The 27,933-nt window shown below is 36.2% G+C and overlaps 2 protein-coding genes across 3 annotated transcripts; one reads left to right on the top strand and one right to left on the bottom strand.

Moving 5' to 3' along the window:
• Window positions 1-17: 17 nt before the first annotated feature.
• On the top strand, window positions 18-19,300 carry elp1 (elongator acetyltransferase complex subunit 1). 2 transcript variants are annotated; one of them, XM_067390031.1, is made up of 37 exons: window positions 18-150; window positions 671-850; window positions 1,358-1,510; window positions 1,601-1,682; window positions 1,870-1,950; window positions 2,070-2,155; window positions 2,312-2,411; window positions 2,492-2,582; window positions 3,510-3,633; window positions 3,736-3,826; window positions 4,656-4,886; window positions 5,034-5,204; window positions 5,294-5,378; window positions 6,711-6,866; window positions 7,060-7,166; window positions 7,323-7,426; window positions 7,520-7,573; window positions 8,173-8,278; window positions 8,907-9,022; window positions 9,382-9,455; window positions 9,643-9,721; window positions 10,877-10,956; window positions 11,047-11,184; window positions 11,353-11,438; window positions 11,519-11,667; window positions 12,036-12,159; window positions 12,255-12,352; window positions 13,699-13,900; window positions 13,983-14,044; window positions 14,140-14,202; window positions 16,043-16,103; window positions 16,194-16,307; window positions 16,518-16,629; window positions 16,927-17,054; window positions 18,370-18,521; window positions 18,970-19,045; window positions 19,131-19,300. In XM_067390031.1, exons 2-37 carry the CDS (start codon window positions 701-703, stop codon window positions 19,196-19,198), a joined length of 3,954 nt encoding a protein of 1,317 aa, XP_067246132.1. In that variant the 5' UTR covers window positions 18-150; window positions 671-700; the 3' UTR covers window positions 19,199-19,300. The 2 variants fall into 2 exon arrangements, with proteins under 2 accessions (XP_067246132.1, XP_067246140.1); XM_067390039.1 differs by having other exon boundaries at window positions 54-150; window positions 662-850.
• A 1,044-nt stretch (window positions 19,301-20,344) lies between these two features.
• Window positions 20,345-27,334, bottom strand: smu1a (SMU1 DNA replication regulator and spliceosomal factor a). Its single transcript, XM_067390055.1, has 12 exons — window positions 27,225-27,334; window positions 26,410-26,620; window positions 26,131-26,283; window positions 24,192-24,302; window positions 23,917-24,045; window positions 23,710-23,829; window positions 23,500-23,616; window positions 21,941-22,068; window positions 21,739-21,865; window positions 21,457-21,624; window positions 21,191-21,343; window positions 20,345-20,734 (listed from the first exon to the last, which is right to left on the bottom strand). The coding sequence occupies exons 1-12, from the start codon at window positions 27,248-27,250 to the stop codon at window positions 20,636-20,638; spliced, it is 1,542 nt and encodes a 513-aa protein (XP_067246156.1). The 5' UTR covers window positions 27,251-27,334; the 3' UTR covers window positions 20,345-20,635.
• Window positions 27,335-27,933: the final 599 nt, after the last annotated feature.

The raw sequence follows: 27,933 nt of genomic DNA, 5'->3' as shown, positions 1-27,933 counted from the left end.
CGGTAGAGTGCGCATCTGTTCATGTCACTACACAGCTCCACTTTTTCTACGATGTCAGAGGCTTCACTGACAACATCGAGCATGTGTTGTGAATGGATATGCTACAAATGATAATTTACCTTATATAGAAAGGAATACAAACACAACAATGTAAGTGTAACTGATCGTTGTGTTTTTATATATGAAAAACAGCAGCGTTTGCTGCGTAACGTACTTCTTTTAGACATTGACTGTGTTGATTTTGTGCCATAATAAAGACAGACTGAAAGTCAGCGTTTCCATTTTATAGTCCTATAAATTATTCTCGTATTGAAATATGTTATTTACTGGATAAAGAAGAACTTGTTATTTATTTAAACAGATATATTTTATCCAGTTTGATAGCACAGTATTGAGAAATTACAACCATGTGTTGTATTTGCACTATGGCAATAACATGTTTTTTAGACATATATCATGTGTTTGTTTTTCTCGAGTTACCATGTAAATACCATGATACATGAATTTAGTAATCACTTAATACCATACCATGGCATACACTACCATTTAAAAGTCTGGACAAACTTTATTTTTTTAGTAAAGGGAAGTGACCAACAATCTCTAGCATACATTGGTATCTGTTTAATCAAATCAATCAGTACAAAATTCAAAAACTGCACAGTTGTTTCAGATCTCATCTTTATGAAAGCATCCACCCAAAATGAGAAACCTCAGTCTGCTGCAGCGCTTCAGATGTGTGGATCTTCCAATCCCGGGATCCCCACAGTGTTTCTCCATCAGAAGCGAGGCTGGAACAGTGCTGGTGGCCTCCGAACTTGCCATCACAGAGTACGACCCACGGAGTGGAGAGGTATTTCTAGATTAAAATGAAAGGGTTAGTTCACCCAAAAATGAAAAAATCTGAGAGATTTCTGTCCAGCTATTTAACTACCACTTTGATGCTCCAGAAAGTCTGTTTATGTTCTCTGATCAACGTTTATATGTGAATAAAAGCCTACATTAAATCTGTTTATCATATAAAGCCATTGTGTCTCTTCAGAAAATTTGGTCTAAACTGCTCAATTCATATGGATTAGTTCTACAATCTCTTTATGAACTTTTTAAGCGTCAAAGTGGTAGTTGCGTATGGTTTTGATTTTATTAAAAATATCTTCATTTGTGTTCTGAAGTTTAACGAAAGTCTTACATGTTTAAAACAATGTGAGGGTGAGTAAATAATGACAGAATTTTCATATTTGGGTAAACTAGCCCTTTAAGTTTCCATATGGGTTCAAACCCCAGAAGACTGACTGACTGACTTCAAGTGTCTAGTCCAAATAGCTATACATTAATCTTAATATATAATGTGCTTTCATAGGTTTATAAAGAGGTTTCACTGACGACAGATGACTATCTCCCAGAGGATGGTAGTGGACTTGTAGTGGCGATACAAGATCTGCCAGATCAGGAGTCCGTGTGTGTGGCCACTGCCAATGGTGATGTCATTCTCTACAACCTCAACACCAGTCAGGTGATCATTCATTTGATCTAAATACTCTTACATTTAAAATGATTTTATAAAACATGCTCTTACTGTGCTTTAATAATTTCTGTTTCACAGTTGGAGTGTGTTGGCAGTGTGGACAGTGGTCTAACCGGTATGACTTGGAGCCCAGACCAGGAATTGGTGACTCTGACCACAGGTCTGTATCTCTAGCAATGTTATTTTCGAATCATCGAGATACTCTAACAATGTTAACTATATATTTTTTTTAACTGTAATAACCCTGCCTCTCATCATATTTCTGTGCAACTCAATTAGTTCTTTTTAGAAGTGCATAATAATGACATTTTGCATTGTGTCCATTTGTGTCTAATATGGCATATCAGGTCAGGAGACCATTATCATGATGACCAAGGACTTTGAGCCAATAACTGAGGTTGCAATCAATCAGGATGACTTTGGCGAAGGTATAGCTAATACAAGTTTTTATTTAATGCTTAATGTCATGCTTTCATGCAGGTGACTTGTGTTCACTACATATGAGCAGATATAGTGCCTGATTGGTGATTTTGCTTCTGTGCATCAGATAAGTTCATCACAGTTGGTTGGGGGAAGAAGGAGACTCAGTTTCATGGCTCTGAAGGCAAGCAGGCTGCTCAGCGCAAAGCAGTAGTAAGTTTTGTTGTGTTTAGTATTGTTCTGTTTTACCAAACCAACCCACTGCACCCAGCAAGTATGATACTGAGCTGAGGATCATCAGGAGACCATTGGCATTTCGACCGGTTTTCACTATGATTCTTCTCACCTAGTTCTGATCCACTTTCACAGGAAGTGCAGCCTGCCCTGCCGTGGGACGACAGGAAGCCAAGAATCACTTGGCGTGGCGATGGGCAGTTCTTTGCCGTCAGTGCTGTTTGTCTGAATACTGGTGAGAATTTCCCTTTTTACTGTTATTGTTACATGGCAAATGTTTGTGACTGTTAAAATATAGCTGCTTTTTTGTTTCAGGTGCTCGAAAGGTTCGCATCTGGAACCGAGAATGTGTCCTGCAGGCCACCAGCGAGGTTGTTAATGGTCTGGAACACCCGCTCTGCTGGAAGTAAGATATTCTGAATGTCTTTAATTTTTTAAATCATTTAGGGAAAGTGAAATTATGCCATTTCCCACACTTTATACCTGTTATTTCATTATCAGTCATTATCAATTAAAGGCTTAGTTAGTTCACCCATTAATTACTGTCATTCATTACTCAGAACTCATCTTTGGAACATAAATTAAGATATTTTTGATGAAATGCATAAAATCTCTGGCCTTTGAGAGACTGCAACACAACTTTCAAGGCCCAGAAAGGTAGTAAAGACATTGTTTAAAATAGTCCACGTGACTACAGTGGTTCAACCGTAATATGAAGCTACGAGAATACTTTCTGTGCTCAAAAATAAACAAAAATAACGAATTTCTTCTCTCCCATGTCAGTCTCCTACACTGATCACATAGTACACACAGTGCAGCGCTTCTGTGTTCTACGTCAGAATGGCGACTCATTATTGGCCAGCCTCTGTGTCAGCCTTACACGCATACATCATGCTGCTCACTTGAACTGCGTCGGCCAATACTGAGTCGCCGTTCTGACATAGAACATGGAAGCGTTGCACTGTGTTTATTATGTGATCAGCGTAGGAAACTGACATGGGAAATAAGAAATTGTTGAACAAAGTCATTATTTTTGTGGGTTTTTTGCGCACAAAAAGCAGTTCCTTGCGATTCATAATATTGTGGTTGAACCACTGTAGTCACATGGACTATTTTAATGATGTCTTTTAATACCAGATAGTTTAATAGGCCAGATAGCTTCAGATAGCTAGATAGATTTCATCAAAAAGATCTTAATTTGTGTTCCAAAGATGAACGAAGGTCTTGCTGGTTTAAAGCAAAATGGGAGTCAGTAATTAATGACAGAATTTTCGTTTTTGGATGAAGTAACCCTTTAAAGTGCTGTTAGATCTGAAGTGTATTTTTCTTGTAGACCCTCTGGCAGCCTGATCGCTTCCACACAACGGCACCCTAACAAACACAGTGTGGTGTTTATGGAAAAGAACGGACTGTTGCATGGAGATTTTACTCTGCCTTTTGGAAAGGACCAGGCCAAGGTAGATATTAACTCCTCTATATGTGATTTATTTTATTTTTTTTAAAGATTCAAGCTATTAATCATGGGGAGTGAATATAAAAATGGTTTGTGTGTTTTTCAGGTGAAGGAGCTGCTGTGGAACAGTGACTCTACTGTACTGGGTGTTTGGATGGAGGACTTGAAGCCTGGAGAGAACACTCCCAACACATACAGTATGATGCAAATCAAACTGTTTTGCATATTCAGTGTTGGGGCCAGTAATAATCAGTGGTGCTGATTAAAATTGCTTAGTGTGATTATCACATCACAAAGGCTGATTTAATTAAATAAATATATGCAATGCATGTTTCAGGGTGTTTTTACATGTTAGTCATTATCTGCCAGTGTTTTCATTGTCTCACATCGTCACTTTTGAGTCACTTTAACATGCATTTTGGAAAGCAACATGTTCCAATCATCTTCCCATATTTGTAATAAGAAGAACTTCAGACAACCATAAATATTAGTTTTGTAATGTAATATAAAAGCATTATTATTATATTATTTTTGTTTTTTATATTATTTTTGTTTTGTTTTCTGTTTTTTTTTATTTTACAGTGGAATAATATACTATTGTTTTCTTATTATATTTCTTATTTTGTTTTTATTTACTGTTTCTATATATTCAGTAATAAAAATAATTATTGTTATTGTTAATATTATTTTTTATATATTGTTTTATTATTAAATTGATATATTTAATCAACTTGTGCAGCCCTAAAAACAAGCACAGCATACCTGGGATTTTATTTTATTTTATTTTATTTTATTTTATTTTATTTTATTTTATTTTATTTTATTTTATTTTATTTTATTTTATTTTATTTTATTATTTTATTTTATTTTATTTTATTTTATTATTTTATTTTATCGAAATCAAATTTTTATCAGGAAAATCATTCTTACATTCCCCCACCCCCCCAAAATCATTCAGCCCTTGTGATAATACTCATTATTAGGGTTAGGGCTTTGTTTTAAACCTCTGACCCATTTCTTTCACAGTTCAGCTGTGGACGGTTGGGAATTATCACTGGTATCTAAAGCAAAGTTTGCATTTCGGCAATGAGCCCCTCAGGGCTCCGGCATGTGTGTGTTGGGATCCGGAGAAGCCCTTGCGGCTCCACCTCCTGACTCGAGGATGGGCCAGCTACACCTACGACTGGGGCTGGAGCACTCAGCGCAGCAATGGCAATGATTGCCATGACAACGCCAATGTGGCAGTGATTGATGGAGGTAGGCACGGCCATTGTCCAACTTTTGATTAATTGACGAATCTCTGAAATTTGTTTTTCATTTGTTTAGTAAACAAGGCATAAGGTAAAGTCTAACAATTGATGATTGAAGTAAATGATTTCAGTGTTTAACTAACGTGTTTTGCAGATAAAATTCTCTTGACAACATTCCGCCAGTGTGTGATCCCTCCACCTATGTGTGCATTTGAACTTCAACTTCCTGTTCCTGTCAACTTGGTCACCTTCCATTCTCAAGCCCAGAGGACCAATGAGCTTGCAGCTCTCACAGCCGATGGGCATATTTATGTATACAGTGAAGGTGAGTCACACACTCGAATTTGAAACTTATATCTGAATTTGAAACTTCAATATCATGTTATGTAGGATTTCCCACTTGAATTTGTACAGGTGGTGGAGTTGAAAATGGAGGTGTACCCAGAGTTCCTGGCTTTAAAGTCATTACCGCACCATTAGTCTTAAGAAAGACATACAGGTACAGGATAATTTTGAGTTTCCTTCAGAAATAATTCTAAAATGCTGCTTTGATGCTTAAGAAACTAATTTTCAGCTTTCTTCTAATCAATGTTTAAAAAGCAAATTTCCTGCTTAATGTTTTTGTGAAAACTACTTATATTTTTTCATTCTTTAATGAATAGAAAGTTCAAAAGAACTGTCGGTTTTGATCTGTAAGGCATTCTTTGTTGAATAAAAGTATTTATTTCTTAAAAAAAGTTCTGATGTCAAACTTTTGAATGGTAGTGTACAATATATTACATTTATTATATATTTTAATGCAGCTGTATTTTTTTTTTTTTTAATTTTTTGGGACAAATTTAAGTGATTTAAGGGCAATAGTGGAATAATAAACTAATGTTTTCTTATTATATTTCTTATTTACTTTTTTATATATTAAGTAATAAAAATAATTATTGTTATTGTTAATATTATTTTTATATATTGTTTTATTATTAAATTGATATATTTAATCAAATTGTGCAGCCCTAAAAACAAGCACAGCATACCTGGGATTTTATTTTATTTTATTTTATTTTATTTTATTTTATTTTATTTTATTTTATTTTATTTTATTTTATTTTATTTTATTTTATTTTATTTTATTTTATTTTATTTTATTTTATTTTATTTTATTTTAAAAAGCAAATTTCCTGCTTAATGTTTTTATGAAAACTAATTTTTTCATTCTTTAATGAATAGAAAGTTCAAAAGAACTGTCGCTTTTGATCTGTAAGGCATTCTTTGTTGAATAAAAGTATTTATTTCTTAAAAAAAGTTCTGATGTCAAACCTTTGAATGGTAGTGTACAATATATTACATTTGTTGTATATTTTAATGCAGCTGTATTTTTTAATTTTTTTGGACAAATTTAAGTGACTTAAGTGCAAAACTATCAAATATTTTTAAGACGTGCTTGAGTACTATGGATTATTATTTATTTTTTTTTACTAATGTCTCTGCTGCCTTTCAGTCAGGCAAGCAGATTTATTGAGCACTACCGTGTAACATTCTGTGTATTCGGTGTACTGATGCAGAATTGCAGATGTGTATTACATTTAAAACTCCCCACTACTGTGCCTTGTCTTTTATTATCATCTTATGTAGCTCTTATTTTCAGTTCCTTTTGTTTAGCTCTTATTTAACTCTTTTGTTTAGTCTGTTTAATATAATTTCATTTTGTACAGTTTAGTTTTGTAGTGCTGTATCCAATGTTTGTATTATGTAGCACCATGGTCCTGGAGGAACTCTGTTTTATTTTCACTGTGTGCTGTAAAGAGCTAAAATGATGATAAAGCTACTCTGACTGTAGGGTCGCCGTGGATCAGGAAGAACCTCTGACGCTGCGCTTGCTGCTGTGGCTTAGTGAAGATTTGTTTTTGGCTGTGGCCCACGGAGGAAGCTTGACACGCCTGTTGAAACTCACCCCATCAGACAGCCAGGACCCCAAGGACACGCTGGAGATCAGGTACTGCCGCTACAATAACTAAATACTCTGGTCTTGTTCACATTTGTATTCAGTGTAGCTCACACAAAGACAGAGTGATCTAACAAGCATAGACATGAGCTCAGGGGCTGAGAATTATTTAAACTTGTGAATTTTTTAAACTGCACTTTTTGCAGTGCCTTTTCTTAAATTCGTGATGTTGGTCATTTCTCAGGTCAGAAGTTCCTGTGGATGGTCATGTGATCAGCTTATGCCACAGCCTCAGAAATGGCACTGTGGCCCTGCAACTTGAAGATGGACAGATCCGGAAACTTATTATGGGTCAGTCAGTTCATTAATTATGACAGGAACTGGAATTTGGCTACTACACAATTCATGTTTAATCACTTGTCTTTTGTTTTTATTTTTAATGTAATTTGAAAATGAATAATTTAATGACACATATAGAGACTATTAATGCTAGAATATTCCATACAGAATCTTCAGAGCTCAGTCTAACTGAATGGAAGGATTCTACTGGCAATACCATCAACTTTCCCCGGCCTTGTGTTCAGACGGCACTGTGTTCCCTCAATGGAGAAGTAAATATATATTCTCCACCCAAAACTCATTTTTCAGTCATGCTTTGTCCTTAAATTACCATAAATGCTTCATATTAATTTGTCTTTTAATAGGAATATTTGATAGGCCTCACTGAGAGATCACACCTCTACATCGGTGACTCGCTGGTAGGTGTAAGGGTAGGGACACACAAAACCGATGCCAAAGATCTGCGCCTGCGTTTAAAGGAGATAGTTGTCTATTATGCAGATATATTTGTCATTCAAAAATGGAAAGCGGAACTAAGACTGCAGTTATACAAACCATAAACAAAGCTTGCTTACCTATTTGAATATCAATAATGCTGATCACATTCTTTATTCCACTCCTCTCATGTTACTATGAAAATATTTGTGCAGTAGAATGCTCAGGTAAGATGACGTAAAATTAGAACAGCCTTCTGTCTGTGCCGTCATGACTTCTTTGCTCGCTTTTCACTTTTGCTCTTATTCTCGTGCACTGACTCGTTCTCTAAACTAAGTAGCCAATCAGAGTTCTCTCTCTCACTGACTGCCCGATTCTACATGCTGATTCAGCCAAAAAACAAAAAACAGATGCTGTCCAACTAGACCTAATGGCTCTAACCACAACGACAATGGCCGTCGGCTTAGTGTGTCCCTGGCTTTAGGATCCCAAGAAATGATTACAAGAATATAAACTGCATTACATTTCTTGTGTTGGTGACAAAATATTGGCTATAAATCTCATCAGAGTTTCACTTCCACAGGTGGCTTCCAATATCTCCTCATTTGTAGTTTATGACGACTTCCTCCTGCTCACCACACACTCTCATATGTGTCACTGTCTCAACCTAAGCATGCTTTCTGTTAAAGGTACATGTGAAGACATTAAAGACAAAAAAATATGTAAAATATATTAATATATATATTATAATAAATATAAACTACTGTTTAAAGTTTGGGGTTTGGTAAGATTTTTGTTTTGAAAGAAGTCTCTTATGCTTACCAAGGCTGCATTTATTTGATGGAAAATACAGTAAAAACAATAATATTGCAAAATAGTATATATATATATATATATATATATATATATATATATATATATATATATATATATATATATATATATATATATATATATATAGTATATTTTTGTATATTTTATATTATAAATTGTAATTTATTCCTGTGAAACATTTATTATTTTATTATTTTTAATGATGAAAGCATTTGTGCTGCTTAATATTTTAGTGGAAACTGAGATACATTTATCTTTTCAGGATTCTTTGATGAATATAAAGTTCATTTGTTTCAAAATACAAGTAATAAATGTCTTTACTTTCACTTTTGATCAGTTTAATGCATCCTTGCTGAATAATAGTATTAAGTTCTTTAAAAAAAAAATCATACCGACCCTATACTTTTGAACAGTGTTTTAAATAAATTTAGGGATACATTAATGTAATTATGCATGCATGATGTTACTGGTGTCCCTGCATAGGTCTGCAGTCTGCTCTGAGCTCAGATGTCAATCAGAATGATGAGACTGTAAGAAAGGTGGAACGAGGCTCTCGTATCGTTTCTGTGGTTCCCCAGGACACCAGACTCATACTGCAGGTGAACAAAGTGATTTTTTCCACAATGTAGTTATGTAATTATTTTTCTAGGAAAAAAATTACATGGGATCTGAGCCACATTTAAGGATCAGATTGTTATAGATACTTTGGTGGTGGGATCTTTTGAGCAGTAAGCAAATACCCTAGCAACTGCATTGCTAAAAACTGATAACACCTAGAAACCGTAGCATCCTGGCATTGTGGTGTCAAGTTTTCGTGGGCAAGCACCATTTACATTTTCTCCAATAAAAAGTCTATTTGTATTGTATATGTATGGTTGTAGGTGGATGCATGTCTGTTTTTGGTTATTTTGGAATTTTTTGTGGTGTGTTTTTAAATATTTTTGTTGTTGTGTGTTAGATGCCACGAGGGAACCTGGAAACCATTCATCATCGGGCTCTTGTACTTGCTCAGCTCAGAAAATGGCTTGATAGGTATTTTTACATTAAAAAAAAATGTTATTTCTACATAAAAAAAAAATATTTTATTCATAATGTATTGTATTAACATTTTAAAATGTACATATATTATTTTAAATTTGTTGAAAAAAAATTAGGAACTGAATTTAAGTGAACCTGGTTTGAATTTATTTGAATCATTTTAATGTTTTGTTTGTTTCAGTCTCAGATTTAAAGATGCTTTCGAGTGCATGAGGAAGCTGAGGATCAACCTCAACCTCATTTATGACCACAATCCCTCTGTGAGTGACCTCACTCTGATGTCATTTCCTTTTACAGTAATGTCATAATCCATTCTTCTACACCCGTGGTATTCAAATGGTGGACCGCGGTCCGGTTCTAATCCCTGGCTTGTTTCCATCCAGATCATTGGACATAATTGCGCCATTTTAATGTTTCTACAGTTTAAAGTGAGCAGCATGTCACAACAACAGAGCTGTTGTTGTGCTGCACAAGCACTCAGGGCCATTCATGGTGATGATCTTTCGGCGTTACATCATCTAATATTTTTATCCAAATGCGCTTCATTCAATCCTTTTGCGCTCTGTGCGTGTTGATTCTCTCTCAAGATGTAAAGTGCCACATCAAGAGCTGCAGATGATGCACTTATGTTAACAACTTGGTGAGCAGCAAAATAGACACTTCAGCTAAAACTATGCAGAAAACAAGAATGCAGCAAATACAATTATTTTTATACTCTTACCATTTAACTAAACCAGGTTTGTGACAAGTTAATGCATGGTGCCTTTAGACCTTTTTTTCTACCCATACATTTAGTATTAATAATGAGCATATTAAGTGCATTTCATAATAAACAGTGTTATAATATGGAGGATATTTAGAGATGCAAGGGAAGGCAAAAAACTGCTCATGATGAGAGTTTTGATTAATAGACTATGTACATTTTTTGTTTTGTTTTTAGAAGCCTGGCTTATTCCTTTTAGCAAACTATAAAAATGGTCCATGCATTTATGGAGGTAAACCCCACACCCCAGAATGTTTTCTCAATCCCAAGGCCTTCTATTTGCCATACATGTAGATGTCTAAAAAAAGAAAAGAAAAAAACAAATAGCCTGATTAAACATCTGATTTAACCCTTTTTATATTCATATCCAGTTAGGATAAATATTTACTTTTTTTTGGTAAATATTGGTCAAAATTCTTAGTCCACTGCTTTGGCTCTTGGGACCCAAGATTCTCATATTTGATGATTATTTTGAATGCTTAGGGTTTTTTCTTTTACAAAGTACTATGGCTGCCCCGATGGAAGTGTATAACTGTTCCAAAAAAGTATTGTCCGGACCTCTGCTAGGAAGGAAATGCATTTCCTTTCAGAGAATAGTACTAAATGAGTAACACCACTGCCCTCCACCTCTATCCCATGATTCCTCTCACAGGTGTTTCTTGACAACATTGAGATGTTCCTGAAACAGATTGACTCAATCAACCACATCAACCTGTTTCTCACTGAACTCAAGTAAGTCTTTAATACAAAAGCATTGATTAAATCTCTTTTGGTGTTGTTTTCATGATTTATCTATTAATTTAAATAATTTGTCATTCTTAGAGAGGAAGACACCACCACAACAATGTACCCAAGTCCTTTACGCTCAGACTCCAGTTCTGCTTCAGGTAAAGGAGGAAAGAAGGTGGACATCGTCTGTGATGCTTTGCGGTCCACAATGGAGACTCTCGACCCACAGAAGTCAGTTCCTCAGTTATAAATGTTACTTATGTTTTAATAAATTTCAGGAAGTATAGTACAGCCTTTTACTTCCTTTTTTGATTCCAAATAACATTAGATTACATTTCACACACAGTGCATGCCAAGCTCTGTTCTTCCTCCTCTGAGATGCTTTTTATCTCTGCACAGATATTGTTTATGTATTCTTACATCACACGTGAAAAAAACTGCACCAGAACTGGAAATCGCTCTACAGAAGGTCCATGAGTTGCGAGGTGAGCCTCAGTTCACTCAAGCCCACTAAACAAACATGTTTAATTATGTGTCTGTTACACCTGTGTGCTTTTGTGGTTAGTGAACCCACCCAGTGGCTCCAACTGTGTGAACGCAGAGGAAGCTCTAAAGTATCTTCTTTTCCTCGTCAACGTGAATGAGCTGTATGAGCACTCCCTCGGCACCTACGATTTTGACCTTGTGCTCATGGTGGCTGAAAAATCTCAGAAGGTCAGTCAAAAGATACCCACTCTTAAACTGTTAGTATATATTATATTATATCACCATGTTAGATTTTTATTATATTATAAAATGGACAAATGCAATTCTTTAAATACATAATGAATAAAATTCACATTTCACACATAAGCAGCCATGTATAATTTTATTTTATATTATTTGATATTATAAAATGAATATACAACACATTAAAAATAGAAATGGGGCATTAGCTGACTGACATTGTTTCATAACACATTATAAAAGGCAGTTTCAGGGTAAACCGCTTTTTTGATAATGAGATTAATCTAGTTTAAACACACGTCTGTGTTGTACACTGTTTCGCAGTGGTTTATCATTATTTCTTCTCAACCATGTAGGACCCTAAAGAGTACCTGCCCTTCCTGAACATGCTGAAAACCATGGAGCTTAACTACCAGCGCTACACTATCGATAAACACCTCAAAAGATACAGGAAGGCCTTACATCACCTCAGCAAGTGTGGTAAGGGCCTAGTAGGATGTGCCAAGTGAATACATCACCAAAAATCTTCTGTTGTCTCTCTGTTTAGTTCTCTTGTTCTACCTCATATTTTCCAGGTGAAGAACACTTCACAGAGTTGTTAAACTTGGTGAAGGATCAGAAACTGTACAGTGATGCTCTTGAGCTCTATCCTTCAGACAGTGAGCAATACAAGGCAAGTTTTATAGATGGTCCATATTTTTATATTTGTAACATTTTTCACTGAAATCCGTTGTGTGTATATTTTTACACCATGGTCTGTCTGAATACTCTATTCTGATTGGTTGGAAGGTGTGCAATAAAACCATTTAATGCGCAGGTAACTCCAAGTAGGGTTGCGTGGTATATCGGTACTACGTTAGTTTCGCAATACTAAAGCTTCACAATTCTGGCGATGCCACTGTATTTTTTTTTAAACGGTGGTATCTGTATCAATATGGTAGTACTGTAAGTAATGTTGTATATGCAGCAGGGACACTATTTAAAATGTTCATTTGAACATGCATGTATGCAAGAACATTTACAAGAGAGTCTTTCCGCTACCTTTCTGCAATCAGCACAATTGCAAATGTGATCGATTTAATACATCAGTTCAATAAACAATTTATGAAATGACCGTTTAGACACAACATTGTCAATATTGATGTTTTCACTCAGGTTTCATCTACGAAAATAGTTCTAAAGAAAGTAGAATGGTTGCACTTCTCTGAGCAGCTGTGTTTTGTTAAGTTTCTGAATTAATCTGTGTTTCTGAACAAATAGAGCAAATCAGTGATTCACTGAGCCATTCATAAAAACAATCACTTGCTTCATTCCTAAATAAATCAGCTTTTTGATTGAATCATTTGAATGATGTTTCTCAATCATTAAGACTTACTGGCGGTTTTAGTTTCCCATTTAAATGCAGACCTATCATTTCATTTTTTCCAACATTTCATATTTCTATATTCAGGGTTTTATATTTAAAATAATCTCATTACATTATGTTTTATGCAATTGTAATTGCAGTTTAAATGCATTAATACCACCTAAGCAGCACTAAACCCTCAGAGAAAATACATCTACATGTCACTTCAGATGCAGCTTCTGTGCCACTTCTGCAGTGCTAAGATGGATTTTGTTTACACTGATTTATTGTGATTGGTGACAGTACCCAGTTATTCATTCTTATTTATAAAGTATTCTGTTTTCATTTACATTTTGGTTAATTTTGTAGATTTGATTTGTGAATTATCACAATACTGCATGGTATTTTGATATACTACTTGATATTGCGATGCTTCATCTGGTATATTATTGTAAGATATGTTTATGGTATTGTGACAACCCTAGTTCCAAGTCAGTTTAATCACCATGCTGCTTTCATTGAAGCGCGCACACACACGCACACACTTAGATCGCACTGCTGCACAGACAGAATCAGGAGTACTGAAACCTGTCAACACTGCCCCATGACTTTTATTAATAAATTAACTTTAAATAGCAATGCTGACATGATCTTGACCCCTATGATGTCATCAGACCCTTAGCGTGGCCTATGGAGAGCATCTTGTTGAGCAGCAGCAGGCGGAGCAGGCAGGACTGTTACTATGGAGATGTGGAGAGACGGCCCGTGCCCTGCAGGCCTTCGTCAGCTGTACGAGCTGGAGACATGCCCTCGCCGTGGCAACACACATCCCATTGCCACCAGAACAGCTGGCACTGCTAGCCCGAGACCTGGCAGGTAGACATTTCTGTTGTGCATCCATGTTTCTTACTGAGATTATGAATATCCGTTAGCCATCTTGTATGTCTAATGTTTTCAGAGAAACTTCTGGAGGCCAGAAGGCACAGAGAAGCCGCCCTGTGTTTGGAGCAGTATGCTAAGGTATATTTTATAGACATAGTCATTCTGTTCTCCATTGCTTAAAAAAAGATTCTGCAAGAATGTTGTCTGCTGTGCTAATGTCTGTTTGTTGTCAGGACTGTGAGGAAGCAATATCTGCTCTGATACAGGGAGCTGCATGGGAAGAAGCACTGAGATTGGTGAGCCTGTTCTTTTATGTGTGTCCTTCTTTACCATTTATTATTATCAGATTTTAATGTTTATTATTGTTAAGGTCAATTGAGGTGTCTTTCTAAAAATGGACACTTGGAGACTCCAAAAAGACACCAAATTACCAAGTGATATAAGGAGTCCATATAATTCACAAATTTTTGCACACCAAAGAAAATATTACAGAACAAAACTTTTCAGAATTCAGTGTACAGTATGTATACAGTGCAACAGCAAAGAGCTTGTTTATATTTTAGACATGTGAAGTTGCGATACTGAGCAGAACCACATGGAGATGCCAAAAAAAAACCTCAAGTTAATGCTTTGACCAGATATTATATGCCCTACTACAGTACACGGATCCATTCAGAATTACCTAACACGCCAACATGCACATAACGTGACCGATAAAAACATTATCCAGAATGTGTGTGGAAACAATGTAGTGAATATACTGAAATGTGTCTGTGCATAAATACAGTGTGCGATCAGTGTGTCGAAAGCACACATACAACAAACTCGTGCTTACTGTAGGACTCCTGTATGTCACTGGCTGCTATCTTCTTTACCTTGATTATAATCCACATCAATCAAAACTTTACTTGCGAGAAGGTGGTTTGCTTTTTCCACGTAGTGTGCATATATACACACACTATATTGCCAAAAGTTTTGGGACCTTTACGTGCACATGAACTTTAATGATATCCCATTCTTAATCTGTAGGGTTTAATATGGAGTTGGCCTACCCTTTGCAGCTATAAAAGCTTTAACTCTTCTGGGAAGGCATTCCACAAGGTTTAGGAGTATGTTTATGGGAGTTTTTGACCAATCTTCTAGAAACGCATTTTTGAGGTCAGGCAGTGATGTTGACGAGAAGACCTGGCTCACAGTCTCCGCTCTTATTCATTACAAAGGTGTTCTATCGGGTTGAGGTCAGGACTCTGTGCAGCCAGTCAAGTTCCTCCACACCAAGCTCACTCATCCATGTCTTTATGGACCTTGCTTTGTGCACTGGTGCGCAGTCATGTTGGAACAGCAAGGGGTCATCCCCAAACTGTTCTCACAAAGTTGGGAGCATGAAATTGTCCAAAATGTCTTGGTATGCTGAAGCATTAAGAGTTTCTTTCACTGGAACTAAGGGGCCGAGCCCAACCCCTGAAAAACAACCCCATACCATAATCCCCCCTCCACCAAACTTTACACTTGGCACAATGCAGTCAGGCAACTATTGTTCTCCTGGCAACCACCAAACCCAGACTCGTCCATCGGATTGCCAGACAGAGAAGCATGATTCGTCACTCCAGAGAACATTCCATGAAGCTCTCTACACACTGTTCTTGAGCTAATCTGAAGGCCACATGAAGTTTGGAGGTCTGTAGCTATTGACTCTGCAGAAAGTTGGTGACTTCTGCACACTGTGTGCCTCAGTATGCGCTGACCCCGCTCTGTGATTTTACGTGGCCTACCACTTTGTGGCTGAGTTTCTGTTGTTCCCAATTGCTTCCACTTTATGATACCACTAACAGTTGAGCGTGGAATATTCGGTAGTGAGGAAATTTCACGACTGCACAAGTGGCAACCTATCACGTTACCATGCTTGAATTCAATGAGCTCCTGAGAGCGACCTATTCTTTCACAAATGTTTGTAGAAGCAGTCCGCATAGGTGCTTGATTTTTTTTTACACCTGTGGCCATGGAAGTGATTGGAACGCCTGAATTCAGTGATTTGGATGGGTGTCCCAATACTTTTGGCAATATAGTGTGTATATATATACTGTATATTGTGTGTGTGTATACCATAACTTCTTTTCTTTTTATTCCTTATTTCAGATTTATTTGTACAACAGACAGGACATCATTGAGACAAATCTGAAGTCTGCTCTTTTAGATGGTAAATGATCACATCATATCTTGGCATTGACATGTTTATTTTGTATCATATTTTGTGCTGCATCTTAACTGTATTCTTGGTTGCCTTTAGCTCACAGTAATCAGACGTCCTTCCTAGAGTCCCAGAAGGTTTTGTTCATCCGCCACAAAAACCGTCTTTCTGTGGTCCGAGAACTTAAAGCCAAGGCCAAACTTGAGTTATTTGGTAAACAGGAAGTTGTATTTATATCCTTTCATATCATTTGTTTTTCTGAAGATGGTGGATGCATCCTTAGGAATATTTTTAATGAAGAGATTTGATGTTAGTGTACATATATTTTGATGTATTCCTCAATCACATTAAATGTTCATCAGTACAATTGGTTTTAAACTATTTCCTGTAGCTCACTGACTGTCTCTTCCTGTTCTATTTCAGATGAGGATGGTGCTGACTGTGCGGATGCTGAACTCTACTCGGAGGCCAGCAGTGTCCTGACCGGCAGCCATCTTGGCTCAAAATACTCCCGCAGCAACTCTCGCATTTCATCGTGAGTGACCTCACTGCAAACACAAATACAGAAACACTGTCATTCACTTCAGTCAGTGGTGTCAAACTGAGCTCCTGCAGGACCACTGCCCTGTAGAGTCTATCTCCAAACCTAATTAAACAAACCTGAACCAGTTAATCAGAATTACTTGAAACTTCCAGGCAGGTGTGTTGGAGCTGGTTGGACAGTGGCCTCCAGGAGCAGAGTTTGAGACCACTGATTGAAATGTTTCAACAACTGTGTCAGCAACTCAAATGTCAAGCCAAGTCTGATGTAGAAATTGAAATTTGTTTGCAGGAGGTCGTCTAAGAATCGGAGGAAAGCAGAGGGAAAGAAACACAGTCTGAAGGAGGGAAGTCCATTCGAGGACATCGCCCTCCTGAACGCACTTATTCAAATCATCACCATTGTTGATAAGATGAGAGGTGAGCTGAAGACATAACAGTCAGTTGGAAATATCAGTTACATTTCCATTTTGCTATTAATTGTAATAATCCAGTGAGATTTTTGTCTGACAACAGCGGGTACACTCCACACGGAGATCTGAGATAAATTTAAGAAACCTATACCTCCAAAATAAAAAAGTACCTCTATACCTTTGAAAAGTTTTAGGCACTTGTGTAAAAATGCTGTAAAGTGCTTGTTGACGTTGCCATAGTTCTTCTGGGTTTAGTCTGTCTCAGTTTTTTCTGTTTCTTCATGTAATCCCAGATGGACTGAATGATGGTGAGATCAGATCTCTTTGTGGAGCATACTGGCTGTTGTCAGACACTCGCCAAGCAACAAATGAGAGTAAAAATTGGCGTTGCTGAGTATATGAAACGGTGTCAATTGCCAGTTGGCCAGTCACATTTTTATGAATTCAAACAATGCAATGTTGTGAGAACAGGAACATAAACAAATATGAACAATGCTCCAGACAGTTTACGGGCCAGTTCTGCAACATCACATGCATGCCAATTTAAATATTCAAGCACAAGAAGACACTAAAGGGACATCGCGCACTGTATGGGAAGTTTAAACATCTGAAGCGTGCACAGAAAGCCAATGTCACAGACAGCGTCAGGCAGCTCAATAAATGTATGGATAAGTTTAATGCTAAATTTGGCATAGTTTGACTCAATGTAACTTCAGAGCTTTACAGAATTGACCTTTCGCCGGGAGTTTGATTGACAAGCGATCTAACCAATCAGAATGCCGCATCCGCCATTTTGTCCGACAAAGCAGCCAGTAGTTAAAAGATTAACCTCGGTGGAGTTAAACTTGAAAAATGGTGTGTATTGACGTCTTTCTGCGTTTGAAACAACATTCATTCTCATTTTCATGGACTAATAGGAAGAGATGATCGGTTTTTACGAGCGGTTGAGCTGAGGATCTACAGCAATCTGTTACGACCATGGTCACGACACATTAAAGAGCAACAAAACTGTTTTTATTGTTTGAATTTCTTTAATAACTGCACGGTTCGAAAGCTGGGACTTTGTTTAATATCATAAGTAACCTGCTCTGTCTTGTCTGTCGATGTGTGGTCAGTATCCTCTTTGTTCCGCGATGTATTTTTCACTGCGTGTGGAGTGACAGCTCCACGGCTTGTCGGACAAAGCAACAGTAACTAAGGGGGGCGGGGCTCGGCGAAAGGCTAATTGACATGAATATGATAATTTTCATTATTAAGCTGTATTCTGTATGTTTGTGTACAACGTGATTCACACTGATGATTGTTCTTGTCTGACCCTGCAGAGGAAGTTCACAACCTGCTAAAAGCTCTGGTGCTCTTCCAGTTTGATGGTCCGGCCAGCAGCCTGCAGAGAAACTACAGTGACCTGCTGCAGCTCATGGAGACAGCCCTTCCAGAGATCTGGAGTGAGAACCTGCAACAGGGCCAAACTCCAGTGAGTCACACACACCACACGCAGGCTCTCGTTAAACCGTTTTAGCATTTTACAGCTTAGCTCAAAGTTTTTAATAATGTGTATTGTTTGAATACAAAATGTTTTTGAGGTTATTGGAACTCTGTAAAATTTTTGTATTATTTTCATATTTATTTTAAATTTGAAAATCTATTTACTATTTTGGTCAAAGTTACTTAAATGTTACTATTGAATTTTACATGCTCGTTTGTCTTATAGCTGTCCAACCCTTAGAATTAGGTTCTAAAATGTACTTTCTTGTTTTATTTATTTGCAAAAGCCCATTTTTTGCACTTGGCTGTTGTTTATTTTACCTAAAATTAAATATGACTGGCTAACTTCATCCCATATGAAAAAAGAACCATAAATTTTGAAATCATAACGTATGTACATTTAAAAGACTTGTGAATCATGTTTCTTCTCTCTCCAGCTCACAGGTCCTAATTCAACAGCCAATAGCATTATGGCATCGTTTCAGCAACAGAGACCCGCTGTGCCTCAGCAAGGTAAGGAGTAACTGGAAACTTCCAGTGAGGTTGTTTCATTCATGTCATCTGTTTTAAATCTACAATAATCCTGTTCACTCCTCAGACATGGAAGCCCTGACTGCTCCTAAGATGAGAAACACCATCAAGTGGAAACTCAGCATTCTCAAATAGTTTGCATGTGTCTTTAGTCTTTTTTTTTTTTTTTTAAATTCAAATAAAATATTTGCATTGTTTTATGGGATATTATGGAAGAATTAAAGATTATAAAATGTTTTTTTTGTCTTGTGAGCTTCATTATATAGCTGTAGTTATCTTTTAGTATAATTATATATTGTTCACAATAAATTATATTTGGTATTTTCAGAGCAGTATATAAGAATTGGAGCAAATGTGTTTTTGCTAACACTTTAGGGTCCAATTTCCACTATTAACTAGATGCTTATTAGCATGCATATTTCTAGCACATTGGCTGTTTTAGTACTTACTATTATTTAGCACATATTAAGGCCCTTTTCTGCATGACCATATTCCACAACCCTGAATCCTACCCAATACCTAAACTTAACTACCTTACTATTAATAATCAGTAGTTAGGAGTAAAAGTTGTAGTTAATAGTGAGAATTGGACCCTAATATAAAGTGTCTTTTATTATTATTATTCAGATAAATATAATATTTTAATTTCTCGTTAAGTCCCATAATCCAAACTAATGTCCTTCATTTTGTCAGGTTAAAATAATCAGTTTGTATGGATGGGGAAAATAACACTAATTTCTGCTATTAATATTTGCTGTAATCTTGAATGGCTATAATTGCTAATTTCACCATCAGCATTGCTATCAATGATACTGGCCTTCATTCATAACGCTTAGCAAAACATAACATTAAACGGTAACACTTCACCATATTAGTTAAAATGAACTAATAATGAATTGCAACTCTACATCATTTATTAATGAAATTGTTAATTTCAGCATTTACTAATACATTGTAAAAATCAAGAGTGGAATTTGTTAACATTAATGCACTGTGAACTAACATGAACAAACAATGAACTGTATTTTTTATTAATTAAACTGTAACAAATGTATTGCTCAATGTTAGTTCATGTTAGTTAATACATTGACAAATGAGGCCTTATTGTAAAGTGTTACCCATTAAATAAATTGCAATATAAAATATTTAATCTGCTGTCTTTGTGGAATTTCAATGTAAACATTCTCTTATGATTACAACTTTTAATGTTACTTAATCAGATATTGGTTTGACTTTTTTTTAATCTACCGCTCTAGTTTTTCAACATGCAACAGATACAACTTGCAGTCAAATGTTTTAATGGTGAGACAAAGCAACAGAATGACAAGAAAAAAAACAACTGAAAATGATCTATTGTTGGATCAAAAGAACATATCTTGTTACTATAAATTACAGATGCTTTCATTTGCTCCATTTTTACTCTGTAGAAAAAAATGAAAAAGTTACTCACTGCACTTAAAAAAACAGGTATATACACAAAAAAGGTTAAAAAGTAGGCAACAATTTTATAACTGTATATTCCTGCCCGCCCCAACCAATCAGGATCCCCATATTGATGCCACATCTGTGTTGTTATGGCTTCCAGAGTTTGAGGAGCCCATCCTCACTGTATGTGGCGATTAAATTCTGATGTGGGTGGTGGGCGATACCAATGACATCCTTCTCATGAACCTGTGAAGAGACAAATCAAATAATCAGCATCTACAACTTCTTTTGTGCATGTTCAATATGAAAAAAAATATTTAAATACTTTTTTATTGGAAGTAAAAAATATTTTTCAAAAATATTTTCAAAATATTTAAAACAATAAAAATAAATGTTTGAATTAAATGAACTTAAAATGTTTTAAATCAATATTTTAAATTTAAATGAATAAATATTTTTTAGTTTTGTTTATAAATATATATTTTTAAAAAAATCAGTATTTTTTAAATAAATATTTGTATACTATTTAAAAAAATATATTATTTGTATCGATGGATGGAATTAAAAAAAAGTATCAAATATTTATTTAAAAAGATAAAATATTTTAAATTGATTTTTTAAATTATTTTTTAAATTAAATATTAAATATAATATATTTTCCTTTTTTAAATGAAGGGAAAGATGGACTGAAAGAGGGCTTACGGTCAGGGTTCTCTCTAGTTTGCCCGTGACTGTGCTGAAACAGTAAAGCACAAAGTCCTCTCCGACACAGTAGATCCACTCTCCACGTGGAGACAGAGTACAGCACACAAAATCACCTCCTTCTCTCTTACCAGAGCTGAAACTCCTCACAATCTGCAACAGAAAAACCATACGGAGACTTCTCAGAGATTCATAATGCACAGACGGACATAAATAATTTCAGTACTGTAACCTCGTTTCATTAGCATGAGTCATGACATCCTCACCTGGCCTTGCATGTTCATGATGACAACAGTGTTGGATCGGTTACACACAACAAAATGCTCCGGGTTTTTGGGGAGCTGGATTACGTTGTTAACAGTGATGTCTGTTCCCGCAGAGGTGCCTAGAGATTTAAATGTGCTGGTGCATTCTGTGGTCTTCACATTCCAGATCTGGGAGTAATAAAATGCAAAGTCAGAAGTTAGATATTCAGCTTTAACATTTTATGAGCTCTTTACTTAAGAAATTTGAGGAAAGATTTAACTAGTTCATTTTAACAACATTACCTTCACAGTTCCATCAGATGAGGCACTAATGGCATGATGCCCGTCAGGAGTAAGCGTGGCTTCATTTACAAATGAAGAATGACCTCTGAACTCCTTCAAACACTTGCCTGATTTTAACCCATGAATCCTGTTGAGAAACAAACGCAAGTTAATTTTGCTGAGGTTTTTGTGAAAGCTGAGGACAGTGGTAACAGGCGCTCACCTGATAGTCTGGTCAAAGGAGGCAGAGAGAATCTGAGTGCTGTCTTTACTGAAGCTGAGGCAGGTGACACCTTTACTGTGAGCGCGCTCATACCGCCGCAGACACTGACCGCTCTGAATCTTCCATACCTGGACAAAACATACAATCCATCAATAAATCCTTACAAATAATCAATACATCAGTCTTCCTGTAAAAATAAATTACATTTTATGCTGCAAATGTCATGTTCAGAAAAATGTAAAAAAAATTTGGTCAAGATCTTGTATTGACAATGCAAGAGTGAAGCTCTCTGTAAAGTCTAATCCAGCACATCCCAAAGACTTTCAATGAATTTAAGGTTTGGACTCAGAAGTGCCAATTCATGTGTGAAAATGATTATGCTCCCTCCCAACCATTCTTTCACAATTAGAACCTGATGAATCTTGACATTGTTATATGTCTCTGAGCAACACAGAGCGCTGCTTCGTTTTTTATGAATGAATCTGCATTTTGAGTGAATCAATCAGGTGATGATTATTCAATGGCCCATTTGTAAAGAGAGCCATTTCCTTCATTCATTAATGAATGTGTTCTCATAATTTAATGACTTTATTCTCAACATTTTATCTAGACTTTTTTCTCGAAATTTAACGTCATTTTTCTCATAATTTAACGAATTTGTTCTCGTAATTTAATGACTTTATTTTCAACATTTTATCTTGACTTTTTTCTTAAGAGGGTTGAATAACTTTGATTGCAACTGTAAATATAAAGCACATTATATAAGATTTTTCATTTCAATATTTGATTAAAAAACTTTATTTGATTAAAAAAAGATTATTCCTGGTGCAACATTTTTAAAAAACATCCATTAAAAGAAGAGTAAAAACGTTGCATAGTGACATTCAAAGCCACTGATGTACAGTACTGTATATGTTAAACAATCAATTAGGCAGCACTAACAGGGATAGTTCAGGAATGTTCTGTCACCATTTACTCGCCCTCATGTCGTTCCAATCACATTCATCTTTGGAACACAAATGAAGATACTTTAATGAAATCTGAGAGATTTCTGATCAGTGAACATTGATACATGAAAACAAAAGCATTGATGCGTGAGAATAAACCTCATTGGTTCTTGTGGAAGCACAAATGTGCTGGCGTGACAAACAACAATACAACTCAATGATTCTCTGTGTCAAGCAGGGCATGTTTGAGCTTCCATTTACCAAATTTGAATTTTGTAAACATTGTTCGCTGATCAATGTTTATATGTGAATACAAGCCTAAATTAAATCTCCTTGCCATATAAAGCGATCATGTCTCTTCAGAAGACTTAGATAACCATTAGATTGATATGGATTTATTTTACAATCTCTTTTGGGTGAATAGACTTTCAAAGGAAGGACATAAATCTCTCAGAATTCATTAAAAATATCTTCATTTGTGTTCCAAAGATGAATGAAAGTATTGTGGGTTTGGAATGACATGAGAGTGAGTAAATGATGACAATTTTCATTTTTGGGTGAACTAACCATTTAATGACGATTTTATTTATTTCAATAAAGTGTGTATGAGACCTTAATCTTGCCATCTTGGGCTCCTGTGGCCAACATCTCCGTGTCCCGACTGAAAGACATGCACAGCACCGCATCATCCATCATCATAAAGTTGTCCTGAGCCTGATACTTCAGATCCTGTACAACAGAGACACATGATTCATTAATAAACATGTAAATAAAAGATTATCACAAATGCAACTGAATAAGTCTCAGGGTAGATTCACAGACCTTTCTGATTTTTCCAGTAGTAAAGTTCCATACTTCAATAAATCCATCCACGGATCCAGTGACCAGATATTGGCCATCAGGAGAGAAGCGTGAGCACTCAACATGAGACTTCTGACCAAACTACAAAAAAATAAAAAAAATAGAGAGGTGAGTGACAAATCTTCATTCATTCATGTCACTGTTGAGGACAGATGCTGATCAGTGTACCTTGATGTGTCTGGCCAGCTGTGTGGGAAATCGCTCCTCCTCTACATCCTTCACAGCTGCTTTACCTCTGAACAAATCAATGGTCATACCAGGAGGCAGAAGTCCCTGATGCTGCTGCCACTTCAGAGACTTCAGAGAGAGAAACAGACAATACCATCAAATATAGTAATATGAACTATTCTTTTAAGTGCAATTCTCAGATCAGTGTATGGTACTATGAAAAAGGCTAATGCATTGTCGCACTAATATCCCGTTGCAAGAGAAGATTTGCTCACCTGTCCAAGCAGAGCCATCAGACGTGACGGCGGTACCACACTGACCTCACCAGCAAGAGCCTGTGCAATAGCTGCTCTACGCTTCTCCTTACTGCTGCCATCAGGATAGGCCTAAAAATAAATATATCAGGTCAGAACATCATCCAGAATGAAGGTGAATATTGCTGCTGTTGGGTGGAAACCTCATATGTCCAAAACTGCTACTTTTCAGGAAATGGAAAAACACTGTTGAATGTCAGACGTGTTTTGTCCATCATTACAATGTTCATATCTGAGGCAGTAAGTGCATCACATTACATTTTCATCAACTTACAGGTTATAAAGTTTATTGTAGCTATGTGGCCGCTCAGTTTTTTTTTGTCAACTGGCCAAAATCTCATGTTATTAAAGACTAAAGGGGGTCGCACACTGGACGAGAAGCTCAGCGCCGCGCCGCGTTGCGTCTCGGACAACTCACAGGTATTGCACACCGGACGCGCACATTATATATGCGCAAGCTCAATTTTGAATCTACTCCTGATAGAAGAGCTGCACGATGGGAGAGTTTTATGTCAACAGGGAAACGTTACATGATGTGCCTTTAATATACATTAAAGGGTTAGTTCACCCAAAATTTATTCATTTATTACTTACCCTCATGCCATTCCACATCCGTAAGACCTTCGTTAATCTTCGGAACACAAATTAAGATATTTTAGTTCAAATTTGATGGCTCCGTGAAGCCTCCATAGGAAACAATGTAATTTCCTCTCTCAAGATCCATAAAGGTACTAAAAACATATTATAAAGCGACAAGAATATTTTTGGAGCGCCAAAAAAACTAAATAACGACTTATTTAGTGATGGCCGATTTCAAAACACTGCTTCGGAGCAGAGTGAATCTGTGTATCGAATCTGCTGTTCGGAGCGCCAAAGTCACGTGATTTCAGCCATTGGCAGTTTGACACGCGATCTGAATCATGATTCAACACACTGATTTGTTTATGCTCAGATGCTTCATGAAGCAGTGTTTTGAAATCGGCCATCACTAAATAAGACGTTATTTTGTTTTTTTTGGTGCTCCAAAAATATTCTTGTCGCTTTATAATATTAATACTGAACCACTGTACTCACATGAACCAATTTAAATATGTTTTTACTACCTTTATGGATCTTGAGAGAGGAAATGTCATTGCTCCCTATGGAGGCCTCACGGAGACATCGGATTTTAACTAAGATATCTTAATTTGTGTTCCGAAGATAAACGAATGTCTTACGGGTGTGGAACGGCATGAGGGTAAGTAATAAATGACAGAATTTTCATTTTTGGGTGAACTAACCCTTTGATATACATGGAAAAATGGCACAACAGAGCAAAATGAAAGAAAGGCTACATTTATTATACATTTTTAGATTTTATTCAAGCTGTAAAACTAAGAATGTAAAACTAATGTATCTTGCAGCACAGGGTGAAGTCAGTATGTACATTATCGACAATTTGAGAGAAATATAATATTAATTTAATGTAAAACAATGTACATGGCACCTTCCTGAGTCATAAATGGGCGCCGTGGACAGGCGCCGAATGTCGCCGCCGGTGTGCGTACACTCATAAAAAACAATGTGTTAGAATTTTAAAGACGAGGCGCAGCGCTGAGCTTCTTGTCCGGTGTGCGACCCCATTAAGTGCTATGCACAGGTTATTTAAGACATTATTAGCTATGGTGATATAAGGAGATATGTTTCTGCCTGACAGAGAGAATATTATGGTGTACTGAAGATAAGCCTGAGGCACACCACAGTTTCATAATGAACCAAAAATATTTGTACAATTATCATGCTGCACTTTAAATAATTATATAGTCTATTGTGCTGTGTGTTTCAAAGCAAAGTGTGGCATTGTGTTCACCCGAACAGCTCAAGACCCCGTGTTTCTAGTGCATTGTTTCAGATCCCTCACCTCTCTGGGGTCAAAGTATGAGCGAGCCAGAAGGTTCTCCAGGTGGATGTATCGCTCAGGTTGGGTTTGTTTGAGCATAATCATGGGGTCCGTCTGCCTCAACAAAGATCTGGCAGCTCCCAACTCTCGGAGCTCAATCAGCTCAAGAACAACCTGTAAAAATACCAAAAAAAACACTCACTTATGATGTGTCCAATTATTCACAGATCAATCAAGGTTCAAAATGAACCACGCCATTACAGCTGACTTATAAAAGTCCTGATTTTTTCTGCTTCTTACCTGTTCGTAAAGGTCAATGAGGGTCTTGTCAGGGAGTTTAAGGGACTGTATAGCCTGAAGTACAGTGTCCCAGTGACCACTATTGATATCAGCCACAAAACTCTCAATACTGTCCACCGTGTTGAGAGACACTGTCGTCTCCTCCTGAAGTGTCACTAAAGTCTTATGCAGGTTGTTTTCCTTCAGGTACTGCATAATCAGACGAATCACGCTGGAGAAACATGACAAAAGAAGGCATTTTAATAATAAAACTTACTTTGAAAGACTTTGGTCAGTGAATATATTACAAGCGTAGAGTTAAATTAACTAATGGTTTTGTCTGGAAAGTCATAAGCAATGCTTACACAAAAAAACAACAAAAAAAAAAAAAACTGCAATGTCTAACGTTAGAAACATAATAATGTACACACACAAAAAAAATATATATATTGTATTGTAATATTGTAAAAACAAGGCACATGATACCCACAATATAACATTAAATTGTTTAAAAACGCAGTTCAAATGATATTGCATGTGGTCAGTTCTAATTAAAAGAAAATGGAGGACTCTAGGGCTGTTTTACCTACTAAAAACAGACAAAATACTTAGCAGGCTGCGCTTCAATACTTGAAATTTCCAAAAATAAAAAAACTATTCTATATCTAAACTGTGTGCAGAACATAATCTCCTCATTATGCTAACGCTGTTAGCTAGAGAAACAACCCAACACCTAAACAGTGCAAAAATCAGCCTTCTAAAATAGACGTGCTCGTTTAAATTACACAATTATGCATGCATGTGATGTTTTGAAACACACAATTTAATTTACTTACTCTGCAGACTCTATTTCAATAGACATGATTGAAAAATGCTAATTTTGCTGTGCGGACAGAAGCTGAAGACACACAGGAACAACACACGCGTCTTCTTCTACGGCTCTGAGTACATCTGAACTGAAAGCAAACAGCGACACCTAGCGGCTACAACCATCCGTCACCAGACATTCTAAAGACAATGACAAACTATTCGCTTTGAAATTATTGAAATTATAATAAAAGTAAATTTCATATTCACAAATATTAATTTTATCATGAAATAAATGTATCGTGTTATTCAGTGAAACCAGGCAGTTCATTAACGCAGTAAGAGACTAAATTTAATAAAAAAAAAAAAAAACATGATATGAGATAAAAAAAAATGTTCCAAGTTATTTCTACTATAAAAAGGGAAGAGAGGACTGGAACATAACGGAGCTTGTACTTGAACCTGAGTCTCAATTTTGCAATTAACAAACAACTGGAATTTTAACAACAATCACAACAACAACCTTAAAACCTTACATTCAAATTGCCTGTAATTTGATGTGGGGCAAACCAGAGCTGTTTCATGTAGACTTAATTTGTAAAATTATTATATTTATTTTTTATTATTATTATTTCAATAACTATCTTTACTCTCTTCTTCTTCTAATTGTTGTTATTATCATTAGCCTATGTGTTTTTGACTTCAAACGACTTTTCACTTCAATTATTTGACATATAT

Source organism: Chanodichthys erythropterus, chromosome 1 (genome assembly GCF_024489055.1).
Source record: "Chanodichthys erythropterus isolate Z2021 chromosome 1, ASM2448905v1, whole genome shotgun sequence".
NCBI classification, from domain to species: domain Eukaryota; kingdom Metazoa; phylum Chordata; class Actinopteri; order Cypriniformes; family Xenocyprididae; genus Chanodichthys; species Chanodichthys erythropterus.
The sequence above is the reverse complement of the archived record's forward strand: the minus strand, read 5'-3'. Positions and strand labels throughout refer to the sequence as shown.